This window comes from Oncorhynchus clarkii, chromosome 4, assembly GCF_045791955.1.
Source record: "Oncorhynchus clarkii lewisi isolate Uvic-CL-2024 chromosome 4, UVic_Ocla_1.0, whole genome shotgun sequence".
NCBI classification, from domain to species: Eukaryota; Metazoa; Chordata; class Actinopteri; order Salmoniformes; family Salmonidae; genus Oncorhynchus; species Oncorhynchus clarkii.
In genome coordinates this window covers 24,183,577-24,200,365 of record NC_092150.1, presented here as the reverse complement: position 1 = coordinate 24,200,365, position 16,789 = coordinate 24,183,577, and the positions used below count along the sequence as shown (strand labels likewise).

At 44.1% G+C, this 16,789-nt stretch overlaps 1 protein-coding gene across 1 annotated transcript in view; it reads left to right on the top strand.

The window, feature by feature from the left end:
• Positions 1-7,156: 7,156 nt before the first annotated feature.
• Positions 7,157-16,789, top strand: part of LOC139407631 (voltage-dependent R-type calcium channel subunit alpha-1E-like) — a 138,791-nt gene continuing 129,158 nt past the window's right edge. Inside the window, exon 1 of the mRNA XM_071151463.1 lies at positions 7,157-7,629. Within this exon, the coding sequence (XP_071007564.1) occupies positions 7,157-7,629 (473 nt within the window). The remainder of the gene's footprint in view (positions 7,630-16,789) is intronic.

Sequence of the window (16,789 nt, the reverse complement as noted above, 5' to 3'; positions counted from 1 at the left end):
AATGCTCTACCCAGTTGGCTACCTGCCCCCCAAAGAAATGGCAAACAACAGGAAGTGTGCTGCAATAAAAATCACAGTTCCACTCACCTTCTACCTTATTCCTGAAAATGGAGAAGCTAACAAATTTGCAACATCCACTTTGATAAAACCTGCTGCAGCTGCTGCAAACTAGCCAACAACAAAAGCTAGCTAGCTAGACCGTGGGAAAACTACTGCTCGATTTGCGCAGTGACCTGTTGACCTTCAAAAAGGCAGAAGTTCACTATTCTGGAAGTCTAAAGAATCGATATGTTGTTCTGAAATACTGGACATTTCGAACTCTTATTATGGTGGTGATTTACAATCATGGTTTTGAATTGGTCTTGAATTTTTCTGGTCTCAGTCTTGACTCGATCTTGGACCCCTTGTCCCCCTCTCGGTCTCAGTCTTGACTCGGTCCTTTCCCCCCTCCGGTCTTGGTCTTGACTTGGTCTCGATTTGCTCCAGGCCTTGGTCTCAAATCGGTCTCGCTTTAGGTGGTCTCTAACACAACACTGATGTCCACTGAGATGCAGAGAAAACAACAGAAAGTTGTACATTTAAACTATAGATGTTGGCCTCAGGTCAAGCTCCCCGTCACCGATTGTAAACAACTGTAATATGTTGAGGAATTCTGTCAGTGTGGCAATGGAGGGACCCAGAAGAGAACATTTATATCCGAAGCACGGCGATATTGAAAAATAAGTAAGAATTTGCAATTTTATACGTGCAATTCACAAAGGCTTGCTCATTGCATTTATTTTCCTTCCGTTGCTTCCCTAATGTTGAAATGCCAAAATAAGTTTACGTATTTGATCACGTCGAGCATTTCCTCTCAGTGTGTTGACTTGGCTAACATTTCCGGACAGCCTTTGGCCACATCGGAGGGCGGTGAATCAACAGTGGAGAGGAAGAGATGAGACAGACACCATGGCTAATCAGGCTCTGTCGTAGGCAGCAGGTGTTTCAAGAGGTTACTCTCCTCAGATCTTTTCTTTTCACTCCTAATAATCAGTCACTCTAGGATTTAATTTAAAATCTTCTGATGAGCATAAAACATGATTTTATCTCTGAGAGTTAATATTTCCTTTTGAATGTTTCAGATCTCACCCAGTTGGATGTTGTCAGTGGGTTGTTGGTTTGGAAAGCAAAGTGACTGGTGTGAGACTAGGGCTAAGGGCTGTGGGGTTTCATAGTAATGACCATGGTTATGAGCAGAGGGTAATGAGAGGTGGTTGTTACACAGCTTTCTAAGCTATGATACACACACACACACACCTCTTCCTCTCTGTCTGTCTGATGGTCCGTTCACCCATTCACATCCAGCTTTACAAACCTAGGATTATATGATCCATGAAGAATATGTTTCACACAGCGACTCAAATAAATTGGACTGGATTATATACATTGCCTTCAAAATAAAGTGAGATATTTCAGTAAACATATCTGGTGGTTGTTAACCAGTGATCTAGAGCCCTGAGTGAAGGAAATACAAACAGTGTTCACAGATAAGGCTTGAATGGATTGAGTCTGGTCTGGTGCTTTTAGTTTTATGGACTAACGGTGGCTTTGTTCAGTGCTGTATGTAATATGGAACAACTGATTTGTGTTCTCAACCTGCTTGTCTTTATAATATGCATTACCTACCTGTGGACAGCAGTCAGATTTCTATTTTCAAATACAGTTATTTGTTGGTAATGACTATGTTAATGCAGTGACCTGTTACAGCGTATTGATCGCCACACGGTTTCCCTTCTTCTGCTGACAATTTATCATAATTCTTTCTGTGTTGTTTCTCAGGGGGGGAAATGTTCATATCATCAGTAAACTGTATTGGCTCGGATCTATCAAGTCAAGAGATTGAATTTGCACAGCTATTTCTTTCTGCCAGTTGAGTGAGCTTTCTCAAGGCCACTTTTAAACATAATTTGCAAATGTATTCATTATGACTGAGATCAATGTACGACTCTGCCCTTTTAGACAGAGCCCCTGTGCCAAAAACCTGAATAGCTCCATTGTTTGAACAAATTCATATTTATTTTACTAGGGTTTTCTTCATTCTGTTCGAGCCAAACACCAGTGCAGCTATTGAGTCTAATTAGACCCCTGGGAGGAGACTTGGCAGCGGCAGGTGTGCAGTTTTCTGACTCTGTTGGAAGCCCATTCATTACTTTGCCACTGCAAATAACCTGGCTGATTTCGCATCCCTTGAAATCTGGCGCTAGCGTCACCAATCGGCCTGTCAATATCTCCCAGTGGGTGGGAGCAAAATACAGTAAGACCAGATAGAGTAGGACCAGATAGAATAGGACCAGATAGAATAGGACCAGATAGAATAGGACCAGATAGAGTAGGATCAGATAGAGTAGGACCAGATAGAGTAGGACCAGATAGAGTAAGACCAGATAGAATAGGACCAGATAGAGTAGGACCAGATAGAGTAGGTCCAGATAGAATAGGACCAGATAGAGTAGGACCAGATAGAGTAGGACCAGATAGAATAGGACCAGATAGATTAGGACCAGATAGAATAGGACCAGATAGAGTAGGACCAGATAGAATAGGACCAGATAGAGTAGGACCAGATAGAGTATGACCAGATAGAATAGGACAACTCCTTTCACTGCTCGGAGTCCCTTTATACAGCTATCAAGTAGGAGTAATTTAGAAGGGAATGACTGTTGTGAAAATGTCAACATTTTGTGGGTAATTTCTACCATACATCTTTTGTAATGGTTGCTGATGTGTGACTAACAGGGTAAACATTGTGTATCTCTCCATTTGACAGGTTTCCAAATAGGATACCATGTCATACAGTATTTGGTTTTCATTTTTAGGTGGATGGAATTGTTGGTTGTTCAGAATACTTTTTTTGCCACAGGGGCTCAGGCATTTTGCCTATCTACCTGTTCTCTTTTTGTACTAGAAAGAATCTAGGAGATCTAGGCCATGGTAATTATAGGAACGTAAAGCTAAACACCATACTAGCACTGTCACCCACTGTCCCACTTTCAGTTGTTTTAATGAGCTGCAATGCTAGCTGCATTGTGAATCAGTGTGATGGATTTGCTTAATCTTCATAATTTATGTAGTGTCAGTGTGTGCTTCATTCTGTCAACAGTTTTCAAAAAAATTATACTGGACAACATTTACTTAAATTAACCCTCCTCATGGAATAAAATAAATCAACTTGTCCAAAATGTCACAGTTATCCATGGATTGTTCTGATACAGTGAGAAATTAGACAAAGTGAACAGTATTCTCCTGACAAGCCTGTGTTATTAGAACTGTCCCTTCGGTTGATCAAATTACTGTGTAGAAATCAAAATGACAATACCATCCTATCATGACACAAGGCGAGGCCCAGATGCAAACACAGGAAGCAGATGGTTTGAGTCTTAAAATGTGTATTAATCCAAAGGGGTAGGCAAGAGAATGGTCGTGGACAGGCCAAAAGGTCAAAACCAGATCAGAGTCTAGGGGGTACAAAGTGGCAGACATGCTCGTGGTCAAGGCAGGCAGACTGGTCAGGCAGGAGGGTACAAAGTCCAGAAAACAGGCAAGGGTCAAAACCGGGAGAACTAGAAAAGGAGAATAGCAAAAGGAGTACAGTAAAAACACGCTGGTTGACTTGACTTAAACATACAAGACGAACTGGCACAGAGAGACAGGAAACACAGGGATAAATACACTGGGGAAAATAAGTGACACCTGGATGGGGTGGAGACAATCACAGGAACAGGTGAAACAAATCAGAGCGTGACACCATCCTTAGTTCAAGTGGGTCAGAGCAATTGACTGGGGCTTTTTCCCAGCCTGGTTGATGGTAGTTTCTATGTTATTCTCATTAAGGTAGCACAGATGGTAATGATTATTTCCACTCTTGTGGATGTCTGAAGGCCAGCTGCCTTCAGAAAGTATTCAAACCCCTTGACCCCCTTGACCTTTTCAAAACGTTATGTTACAGCCTGAATTCAAAATGGATTACATTGAGATGTGCCACTGATCTACACACAATACCCCATAATGTAATTTGGAATTATGTTTACAAGTTAGTAAAAAATCAAAGCTGAAATGTCTTGAGTTAATAACTATTCAACCCTTTTGTTATGGCAAGCCTAATTAAAGTTAGCTTGACAAGTAAAAATTAGCTTGACAAGTCAAATACTAAGTTGCATGGACTCTGTGTGCAATAATAGTGTTTAACATGATTTTTAAATGACTACCTCATCTTGTACCCCACACATGCAATTATCTGTAATGTCCCTCACTGAATTTCAAGCAAAGATTCAACCACAAAGACCAGGGAGGTTTTCCTATGGTTCGCAAAGAAGGGCACCATTTGGTAGGTGGGTAAAAAAAATGTACATCCCTTTGAGCATGGTTTAGTTATTCATTTTACGCTTTGGATGGTGTATCAATATACCCAGTCACTAGAGAGATACAGACGCCCTTCCTAAATCAGTTGCTGGAGAGGAAGGAAACCACTCAGGGATTTCACCATGAGGCCAATGATGATTTTAAAACAAAGACAGAGTTTAATAGCTGTGATAGGAGATAACTGAGGATGGATCAACAATACTAACATAAATCCACAATACGAACATGAATGACAGAAAAGAACGAAGCCTGTACAGAATAAAAATGTAAAAAAAATATTCCAAGCCTCCCGAGTGGCGCAGCGGTCTAAGTCACTGCATCGCAGTGTTAGAGGTGCAAATAAATTCATAAAAAATCCTACAATGTGATTTTCTGGATTTTTTTCCTTCTCATTTTGTCTGTCATAGCTGACGTGCACATATGATGAAAATTACAGGCCTCTCTCATCTTTTTAAGTGGGAGAACTTGCACACTTGGTGGCTGACTAAATACTTTTTTGCCCCACTGTACATATGAGATGAGTAATGCAAGATTATGTAAACATTAAAGGGGCATTATTAAAGTGACTAGTGATCTATTTATTAAAGTGTCCAATGATTTCAAGTCTGTATGTAGGCAGCATCCTCTCTGTGTTAGTGATGGCTGTTTAACAGTCTGATGGCCTTGAGATAGAAGATGTTTTTCAGTCTCTCGGTCCCAGCTTTGATGGACCTGTACTGACCTCACCTTCTGGATAGTAGCTGGGTGAACAGGCAGTGGTTCCGGTGGTTGTTGTCCTTAATGATCTTTTTGGCCTTCCTGTGATATTGGGTGCTGTAGGTGTCCTGGAGGGCATGCATTGTGCAGACCGCACCACCCTCTGGAGAGCCTTGCCGTTGTGGGCAGTGCAGTTACCATACCAGGCGGTGATACAGCCAGACAGGATGCTCTCAATTGTACATCTTTAAAAGTTTGTGAGGGTTTTAGGTGACAGGCCACATTTCTTCAGCCTGCTGAGGTCTGTGTGGGTGGACCATTTCAGTTTGTCCGTGATGTGTATGCAGAGGAACTTAAAACTTTCCACCTTTTCCACTGCTGTCCCGTCAATGTGGAGGTGCTCCCTCTGCTATTAAGTCCACAATAATCTCCTTTGTTTTGCTGACACCACACTCTGAGTGCCCACACCTCCTCCCTGTAGGCTGTCTAATCATTGTTGGTAATCAAGCATACTACTGTTGTGTCATGTTGGCAAGCATAGATTTGGCCATGTGGATGCATGGCTCTCAAACTTAGCCTCTTCTGAGTCCAATTGGGAATGGCAGTGATGGGACAAGTCTGTAACTACAAATTGTGCACCGCCCCCATGGGTCTCCCGGTCACAGCCGGCTGGGAAAGAGCCTGGACTCGAAACTAGTGGCACAGCTTGCACTGCTCTGCAGTGGCTTAGACCACTCAGGAGGCCTCACTCTTCATATTTTCAAGCACGGTGGTGGCTGCATTATGTTATTGGCAAGGACGGAAAGGACTAGGACGTTTTTTAGGATAAAAATAAACGGAATATAGGCACAATCCTAGAAGAAAACCTGGTTCAGTCTCCTTTCCAATAGACACTGGGAGACAAATTCACCTTTCAGCAAGACAATAACCTAAAACACACGGACAAATCTATGCTTACCAAGATGACACTGAATGTTCCTGAGTGGCCTAGTTACAGTTTTGACTTAAATTGGCTTGAAACTCTATGGCAAGACTTGAAAATGGCTGTCTAGCAATGATCAACAATCAACTTGACAGAGCTTGATACATTTTTAAAAGAATAATGGGTAAATATTGCACAATCCAGGTGTGGAAAATTTAGAGACTTACCCAAAAAGACTCACTGCCAAATGTGATTCTAACGTGTATTGACTCAGGGGTTGAATACTTATTTAATCAATATATATTAGTGTTTTATTTTTCTTCCAGTTTGACATGACAGAGTATTTTGTGCCCTTTGTTGACAAAAAATGACAAATCAATTTTAATTCCACTTTGTAACACAACAAAATGTGGAAAAAGTCAAAGGGTGTGAATAATATCTGATGGCACTGTTTCCCTCCTTGTTCAGAATTTGGCTGAAGTTTTTAAGTATTACAGAAAAATCTTAAGAGGATGGTAATTCAGGCCAAAGATGATGAGAGAATTAAAGGACCTTGTGGATGAGCAGGTTTAATGAGTCTTGCTGCTGTTGCTCCTAGGAGGCTATGATTATGATGAAGCATATCACTGGAGATATTAAATGGCCACATTTGTTTACAGCCTGTTTAATTGGTTCATACGCTAAGAAGCTGGGGAGCCTGTTACCGCCTTTGTCATTTTAAAATGTTGAGAGTATTTTATTGGCAAATTGCATATGCGGCATTGCTGAACAAATTAACACTTCTAAATCTGCATTCATTCACAGGCCCTGTTGATTCATTCATCCACCAAATTCCACTACTGAATGCTCCATTCCTCAATGTAAATCAATTATGCATAGCAGAAGCAAAATATCTCAGTGTACACAGTTCTATTATTGAAAATGACAACACTTACTGTGTGTACCGTAAACTATTTTAAATTGTACAAAATTGGAATGGGGGTCTGTTGATCTCAAGCAATTAGTGTGTGTATGTGAGAATAGACCTCTGCTTTTCCATTGGGAGTTCCTGTATAAACCCCACCATCTTCCCCAGTGTGATGTGTTAACTGTCTTTCTCACCCTCTCTCCACAGCATTATGCTGAGAGCCTGGCCCCACAATGTTGGAATTGGGCTCCTGTTCAGTCAGCGCTCAGACCCTGGCGGACCACAATGCTCTTGGGGTGCCCCAGCTGGCCAGGGTGGGGGTGTCAGGGAGCAGCACCCCACACCGCTACATTTTTCACCCCGAGTCAGAGAACTGGCACAAGGACCGTCTTGGCCTGGCCACCGGCTCCCACTCCTGCTCCCTAATGGAACCCCAGAGCCTGTCAGACAGCCTGCTCTCCCACACAGCCATCATCGACACTCTCTACCTCCCCCACAATGCCCATGCCCCCCGTGGCCTCTCCCTGGATGTGGACAGCTCCTACAACGGGGTCGAGGGAGTGCTGGGGATGGACCCCGACCGGCCCGTCAGTCCCATCGTCATTAAGCGCCGCCGGGGGGGCCTCATCGAGCAGCGGGACATCGTTAAGGCCCACCAGGCTCACAAGATCCAGAGCACCCCACAAGCCCTGCGCAAGGAATGGGAGTAAGTACAACATGCCTCCTCTCTAAGCTAGAAAGCTAACACGTGTTAGGACCATTACCTGTGGCAGGAGATGTATGGGTTTAATTCTAACTGGAGAGTATATACTGTACAGGAATGAGTCTGTGAAATAGACAGACTGTGAAACATCTTTCTATTATTTATTCTAACTTCTATTCACTGATTTAAGGCTAGCTTCACCATGGATCATGGTTGCACAGTGACTTTCATCTTTAATGAAATCATAGAGGGAACATGTTTATAAGTTCTTTCTCATAAGCAATTACAGTGCGCAGAGAAACATTTGTCAACATGAATTAAACAAATCAATGAATGAAGTGTTTAATAGATTATTATAAAAGAAAAGGAGAGCCGCACACTCTAGAAGCTCAGATGCAATAATTTAAAAGCAACGTTTCGACAGCTAAGCTGCCTTCATAAGGGTATATACTGATGAAGACAGCTTGGCTGTTGAAACGTTGGTATTACATTTTTGATTCTGAGCTCCTAGAGTGTGCGACTCTCCTTTTCTTTTTCAAGTGTTCTACTCTGCTAGCCAGCACCTCGCCTAACCAGGTGTGCATTTCTTTCGCCTACAGATTGATAATAGATCATTATAAACATCTCTTGCCATGGCTTTGAACCAACAATGGACTGGATTTGTGTGTATTTACGGTTATTCCTTTTTACTTGTGATATGATTACCAAGGACTCTGTTTAATGATACTACTGCAGTGGTGTAAAGTACTTAAGTAAAAATACTTTAAAGTACTACTTAAATAGTTTTTGGGGGTATCTGTAATTTACTTTACTATTTAGAGTTTTGACTACTTTTACTTTTACTTCACTACATTCCGTAAGACAATATTGTACTTTTTACTCCATACATTTACCTTGACACCCAAAAGTACGTGTTACATTTTGAATGCTTAGCAGGACAGGAAAATGGTCCATTCATGCACTTATCAACCGAACATCCCTGGTCATCCCTACAGCCTCTGATCTGGTCGGACTCACTAAACACAAATGCTTTGTTTGTAAATTATGTATGTGTTGGTGTGTGCCCCTGGCTTTCTGTAAATTGAAAAAACAAGAAAATTCTGTCATCTGGTTTGCCTAATTTGAAATGATTTATACTTTTACTTTTACTTTTGAGACTTAAGTATATTTTCCAGTCATTAGCACAATGACTGGAAGTCTATGGGTATCTGCTAGCATGCTAGTAGATACCCATAGACTTATATTTGAGAGTATGTGAAGAGTGTGCAAAGCTTTCATCAAGACAAAGGCTGGCTACTTTGAAGAATATCAAATCTCAAATATATTTTGATTTGTTTTACACTTTTTTGGTTACTACATGACTCCATATGTGTTATTTCATAGTTTTGATGTCTCAACTATTATTCTACAATGTATAAAATAGTAAAAATAAAGAAAAACCCTGGAATTAGTAGGTGTGTCCAAACTTTTGACTGGTACTGTAAGCCGGTACAGCCTCTTCTGCCAACTTCTGTCTATAGTGTCGTACACAAACATGTCAGTTGATTTGCTCTATGGTGCGCACAGCTATGGGAAGAAAAAACATAAATTGATCAAAATAACAAAAATCACCCTATGGTTATTTTGTCTAAAATAATCTCTTATGTAAAATTAGATTTTCAGATAAGATGCTTTCAAATATATTTTATTCTAAATGACTTTAGTATTTTATATTCTGTACATATCACACTGAGCAATAGTATTAGGTTTAACACAACACCCCCCCCCCTCCTCCCTCCCTCCATCAAAGACCCCTATCTTCCCCTCCCCTCCAGCCAGGCAAGTCTTCCTGTGCCTGGGGTGCTGAGCAGGGTTGCAGGGACACTGAAGGGCTGCTCACTGTCAGAAATCACCACAGGGAAGTAAAAATCCTGTCTCCCCTCCTCTATAGCTGGCTTGGGTATTGGCATGGTGGTGAGAGAGTGCAGTCTGTAGCATACTGCCTCCAACCTGATTTGTCTGTTGATATTGATTTTAGGAATAGGGGGGGGGGGGGGCTTAATTGCTACTTTAATTATCTGCCCTGACCCTGCCTCTTGGTTTTCATTAACAAAGCATTGTCAGGCGAGGAGGAGGGGTACAGAAGGGTGTTCTGACATGCTTTAAGCAGCGGATAGAGTTTCTTATGTGTTGTGAAATTGGAAAACAGAGCGTGTGTGACAAAGGGATAGTTGGTTCATTTCTGTGTCAGCTGGCCTGTTCGAATGATTTTCACAGTTTGGGTTGTCCCACTATGGCCTAGATAATTGATGTTACTCTATTTGGGACAATAATCGTCCAAGTCAGGTTGTGTTATTACCATGGCCTTTACCTCTCACTGTCATTTAGGATGATTCTGTCAGCTGCTAGAAGGAAAATAGAGAGGTATACACAAGCAAGTAATAGGTTTTTTAATGACGCTCCAATTTGAAGCATTATCAGCAGGGATGAGGGGGCCAATTTTGAATGTGCAGCTGCATGGAAACGTAGATCTTCTTTGAAGGGTTGGCTCCCACAAACAACAGTTCTGTGCACAAGGTTGCAGCAGGTGAAGACATGGAAAAGGGTGGTAGTGAGGGAGGAAGAAAGCATTGAAATGCTGACTGTTTGTCCCTGCCGTTGTTTGGAAGGAACCTGTGTTAGCAGAGCCAGAGGCAGCTGCAGAGGGATGTGACCATCAATCTCAGCCTTGTGGATAATTCATACTTTTGAGCTTAGAGTTTGGTTAGAGGGCATGCAGGAAGGCTATTGGCAGGACACGGTAAATCACAATTCTATCAGATCCAATATCTATGGTTTTTAATGGAGGAGGAAAATGCATGCTGCTTATTACATTTTCACCCTCACAGTTACTTGATGATACTTAAATGGTGTTGCATAACAGTTATATAATCATTTAAGTATTTACCTCATAATGACTCAACCATGGAAAATTGAGTTTAGTATTCAGGCATGGTAAGGATCTTAGATTGTAGATGTATTTTCTAATTCATTGGGCATGTGGATGAGGAATAGTTTGATAGGCTGAGAGGCTCCCAGTGTCATGCCCTGACCATAGAGAGCCATTTTATTCTCTATTTTGGTTAGGTTGGGGTGTGACTAGGGTGGGTGATCTAGTGCATTTATTTCTATGTTGGCCTGGTATGGTTCCCAATCAGAGGCAGCTGTTTATCGTTGTCTCTGATTGGGGATAATATTTAGGCAGCCATTTCCCCGCTGTGTTTTGTGGGATCTTGTTTCTGTGTAGTTGCCTGTGAGCACTGCTTGAGCTTCACGTTTCGTTTGCTGTTTATTGTTTTTGTGAGTTTCATTTGATTAAACATGTGAAACTCTACGTACGCTGCTCCTTCGTCCGTTATTTTATTAGACGATCGTGACAGAAGATCCCACCACAACAGGACCAAGCAGCGTGCCCGGGAAGAGAAGGTATCCTGGGCTTGGGAAGAGATAAAGGAGGAGAAGACATCCTGGATTGGCAGGAAATTATGGCTGGAGACGAAAGCCTTCCGTGGAAGCAGACGCAGGGAGAGAAGGGAGGACAGCGACAACGCCGGGGTTCGCGGCCACAGAGTAAGCCCTGGGTATCGGCGCAGAGAAGAGCTCCTGCCTTGGAGCTGGGGCACACGGGGTGGTCGGCGGAGCCGAGGAATGAGCCAGAGACCGTCAGGGAGTCGAAGGAGGAACTCAACAAAAGATTCCGTAGAGAGGTGGTGGCGATGAGAGTGCTGCAGAGCGGGCGTGCTGAGGAGCGTGACACCAGTCCGGTGTCATCTGCACCAGTTTCACGCACCAGGTCTCAAGTGCGCCTCCACAGCCCAGTACGTCCTGTGCTAGCTCCCCGCACTCACCGTGTGGAGTGTGTCACCGTTCCGGCACCATCTGTGCCAGCTCTACGCACCAGGTCTCCAGGTCGCCTCCACAGCCCAGTACGTCCTGTGCCTGCTCCTCACACTCTCCCTGAAGTGCGTGTCCCCAGTCCGGTACGTCCTCTGCCTGCTCCCCGCACTCGCCCTGAAGTGCGTGTCACCTGTGCCGGCCCCACGCATCAGGCCTCCAGTGCGCCTCCCCAGTCCAGAGCTTCAGGCGACGGTCCCCGGTCCAGAGCTTCAGGCGACGGTCCCCGGTCCAGCGCTTCAGGCGACGGTCCACGGTCCAGAGCTTCAGGCGACGGTCCCCGGTCCAGCGCTTCAGGCGACGGTCCCCGGTCCAGCGCTTTAGGCGACGGTCCCAGGTCCAGCGCTTCATGCGACGGTCCCAGGTCCAGAGCTTCAGGCGACGGTCCACGGTCCAGCGCTTCAGGCGACGGTCCACGGTCCAGCGCTTCAGGCGACGGTCCACGGTCCAGAGCTTCAGGCGACGGTCCCCGGTCCAGCGCTTTAGGCGACGGTCCCAGGTCCAGCGCTTCAGGCGACGGTCCCAGGTCCAGAGCTTCAGGCGACGGTCCACGGTCCAGCGCTTCAGGCGACGGTCCACGGTCCAGAGCTTCAGGCGACGGTCTACGGTCCAGAGCTTCAGGCGACGGTCCACGGTCCAGCGCTTCAGGCGACGGTCCCCGGTCCAGCTCTTAAGGCGACGGTCCCCGGTCCAGCGCTTCAGGCGACGGTCCCCGATCCAGCGCTTCCGGCGACGGTCCCCCGTCCAGAGCTTCAGGCGACGGTCCACGGTCCACGAGAGGGCCTTTTTATTCTCAATTTTGGTTAGGTCGGTTAGGGGTCGGTTACGTGTGACTAGGGTGGATGATCTAGTGCATTTATTTCTATGTTGGCCTGGTATGGTTCCCAATCAGAGGCAGCTGTTTAGCATAGTCTCTGATTGGGGATCATATTTAGGCAGCCATTTCCCCACTGTGTTTTGAGGGATCTTGTTTCTGTGTAGTTGCCTGTGAGCACTGCTTGAGCTTCAAGTTTCGTTTGCTGTTTATTGTTTTTGTGAGTTTCATTTGATTAAACATGTGGAACTCTACGTACGCTGCGCCTTGGTCCGTTATTTCATTAGATGATCGTGACACCCAGAGTCTCCCATAATAATATTTATAATGCAACATCAAGTTATGGATCTGTTGCTTGCTATCAGTCAGCCAAGCCGAGAGGCATAATAATCTCACCACATCATCACTTACAGTGCCTTCGGATACTATTCAGACCCCTTGACTTTTACCACATTTTGTTAAGTTACAGCCAGTCACATCCTAACCTTAGTTCCTTTTTATGTCTCTGTTTTAGTTTGGTCAGGGCGTGAGTTGGGGTGGGCATTCTATGTTTTTGTTCTAGGTTTTGTATTTCTGTGTTTGGTCTGGTATGGTTTCCAATCAGAGGCAGCTGTCGATCGTTGTCTCTGACTGTTTTTCCACTATGATTTGTGGGTAGTTATTTTCTGTTTAGTGTGTTGTTTCACCTGACAGGACTGTTTAGTTTCTTTCGTTCACTTTGTTATTTTGTTTTGTGTGTTCAGTTCTAATAAATTAACATGGACACTTGCCACGCTGCATATTGGTCCGATCCTTCCTACTCTTCCTCAGACAAAGAGGAGAAACGTTACACAGCCTTATTCTAAAATGGATTAAATTGTCCCCCCCCTTTTTTCTACACAAAATACATCATAATGACAAAGCAAAAACAGTTTAAAAAAGATTTCTGCTAATTTATTCAAAATAAAAAACTGAAATATAACATTTACATAAATATTGAGACCCTTTAATCAGTACTTTGTTGAAGCACCTTTGGCCAGCGATTACAGCCTCAAGTCTTATTGTGTATGACGCTACAAGCTTGGCACACCTGATCCTTTCACTCCTGCATTGTCTTAACTGTGTGCTTAGGGTCGTTGTCCTTTTGGAAAGTGAATCTTCTGCCCAATCTGAGGTCCTGAGAGCTGTGGAGCAGGTTTTCATCAAGGATCTCTCTGTACAATGCTCTGTTTATCTTTGCCTCGATCCTGACTAGTCTCCCAGTCTCTGCTGCTGAAAAACATTCCCACAGCATGATTCTGCCACCACCATGATTCACCATAGGGATGGTGCATAGTTTCCTCCAGACGTGACGCTTGGCATTCAGGTCAGAGAGTTCAATATTGGTTTCCTCAGACCAGCGAATCTTGTTTCTCATGGTCTGAAAGTCTTTAGTCTTTTGGCAAACTCCAAGTGGGCTGTCCTGTGCCTTTTACTGAGGAGTGGCTTCCACCTGTCCACTCTACCATAAAGGCCTGATTGGTGGAGTGCTACAGAGATGGTTGTCCTTCTGGAAGTTTCTCCCATCTCCACAGAATAACTCTAGAGCTCTGCCAGAGTGACCATTGGGTTCTTGGTCAATTCCCTGACCAAGGCCCTTCTCGCCCGATTGCTCAGTTTGGCCGGGTGGCCAGCTCTAGGAAGAGTCTCGGTGGTTCCAAACATCTTCCATTTAAGAATTATGGAGGCTACTGTGTTCTTGAGGACCTTCAATGCTGCAGAAATGTTTTGGTACCCTTCCCCAGATCTGTGCCTCAACACAATCCTGTCTCGGAGCTCTACGGACAATTCCTTCGACCACATTGCTTGGTTTTTGCTCTGACATGCACCGTTTAATTTTTCATTTAACCAGGCAGGCCAGTTGAGAACAAGTTCTCATTTGCAACTGCGACCTGGCCAAGATAAAGCAAAGCAGTATGACACAGACAACAACACAGAGTTACACATGGAGTAAACAATGAACAAGCCAGTAACATAATAAACAAATCAATGACACAGTAGAAAAAAGAAAGTCTATATACAGTGTGTGCAAAAGGCATGAGGAGGTAGGCAATAAATAGGCCATATGAGCGAATAGTTACAATTCAGCAGATTAACACTGGAGTGATAAATGAGCAGATGATGATGTGCAAGTAGAGATACTGGTGTGCAAAAGAGCAGAAAAGTAAATAAATAAAAACAGTATGGGGATGAGGTAGGTAGATTGGGTGGGCTATTTACAGATGTACTATGTACAGCTGCAGCGATCGGTTAGCTGCTCAGATAGTTGATGTTTAAAGTTGGTGTGGGAAATAAAAGTCTCCAACTTCAGCGATTTTTGCAATTCGTTCCAGTTACTGGCAGCAGAGAACTGGAAGGAAAGGCGGCCAAATGAGGTGTTTGGTTGGCTTTGGGGATGATCAGTGAGATATACCTGCTGGAACGTGTGCTACGGGTGGGTGTTGTTATCGTGACCAGTGAACTGAGATAAGGCGGAGCTTTACCTAGCATAGACTTATAGATGACCTGGAGCCAGTGGGTCTGGCGACGAATATGTAGCGAGGGCCAGCTGACTAGAGCATACAGGTCGCAGTGGTGGGTGGTATAAGGTGATCTGGTAACCAAACGGATGGCACTGTGATAGACTGCATCCAGTTTGCTGAATAGAGTGTTGGAAGCTATTTTGTAGATGACATCGCCGAAGTCGAGGATCGGTAGGATAGTCAGTTTTACAAGGTAAGTTTGGCGGCGTGAGTGAAGGAGGCTTTGTTGCGAAATCGAATGCCGATTCTAGATTTGATTTTTGATTCGAGATGTTTAATATGAGATTGAAAGGAGAGTTTACAGTCTGACCAGACACCTAGATATTTATAGTTGTCCACATATTCTAGGTTGGAACCGTCCAAGGTGGTGATGCTAGTCGGGCGGGTCGGGTGCAGGCAGCGAACTGTTGAAAAGCATGCATTTGGTTTTACTAGCGTTTAAGGGCAGTTAGAGGCCACGGAAGGAGTGTTGTATGGCACTGAAGCTTGTTTGGAGGTTAGTTAGCACAGTGTCCAAGAAAGGGCCAGAAGTATACAGAATGGTGTCGTCTGCGAATTGAAACCTGTGGTGCCCCCATAGAGACTGCCAGAGGTCCGGACAACATGCCCTCTGATTTGACACACTGAACTCTTGGCCAGGTCGATGAAGACGGCTGCACAGTACTGTCTTTTATCGATGGCGGTTATGATATCGTTTAGTACCTTGAGCGTGGCTGAGGTACACCCGTGACCGGCTCGGAAGCTGGATTGCACAGCGGGGAAGGTACGGTGGGATTCTAAATGGTCAGTGATCTGTTTATTAACTTGGCTTTCGAAGACTTTAGATAGGCAGGGCAAGATGGATATAGGTCTGTAACAGTTTGGGTCTAGGGTGTCACCCCCTTTGAAGAGGGGGATGACCGCGGCAGCTTTCCAATCTTTAGGGATCTCGGGTTGCAACAATGTTGGCGGATAGTTTTAGAAAGAGAGGGTCCAGATTGTCTAGCCCAGCTGATTTGTACGGGTCCAGGTTTTGCAGCTCTTTCAGAACATCTGCTGTCTGGATTTGGGTGAAGGAGAAGCTGGGGAGGTGGAGCTGTTGGCCGGGGTTGGAGTAGCCAGGAGGAAGGCATGGCCAGCCTTTGAGAAATGCTTATTGAAATTTTCGATTATCATGGATTTATCAGTGGTGACCGTGTTACCTAGCCTCAGTGCAGTGGGCAGCTGGGAGGAGTTGCTCTTGTTCTCCATGGACTTTACAGTGTCCCAAAACCTTTTGGAGTTAGAGCTACAGGATGCGAATTTCTGCTTGAAAAAGCTAGCCTTTGCTTTCCTGACTGACTGCGTGTATTGGTTCCTGACTTCCCTGAACAGTTGCATATCGTGGGGAATATTTGATGCTATTGCAGTCCGCCACAGGATGTTTTTCTGCTGGTCAAGGGCAGTCAGGTCTGGAATGAACCAAGGGCTATATCTGTTCTTAGTTCTGCATTTTTTGAACGGGGCATGCTTATCTAAGATGGACATGCATCGTCAACTGTGGGACCTTATATAGACAGGTGTGTGCCTTTCCAAATCATGTCCAAATCAATTAAATGTACCACAGGTGGACTCCAATCAAGTTGTAGAAACATCTCATGGATGATCAATGGAAACAGGATGCACCTGAGCTCAATTTCGAGTCTCATAGCAAAGTGCCTGAATACTTATTTAAATAAGGTATTTATATATATTTTTAATTATACACTTGCCAAAATTTCTACAAATCTGTCTTCGCTTTGTCATTATGGGGGTATTCACCTTTTATTTAATTAATCAATTTTAGAACAATGCTGTGTGTGGAAAAAGTAAAGGGGTCTGAATACTTTCCGAAGGTGCTATATCTGTAATGAATTTTATGGTGGGACTCAGTGAGGGG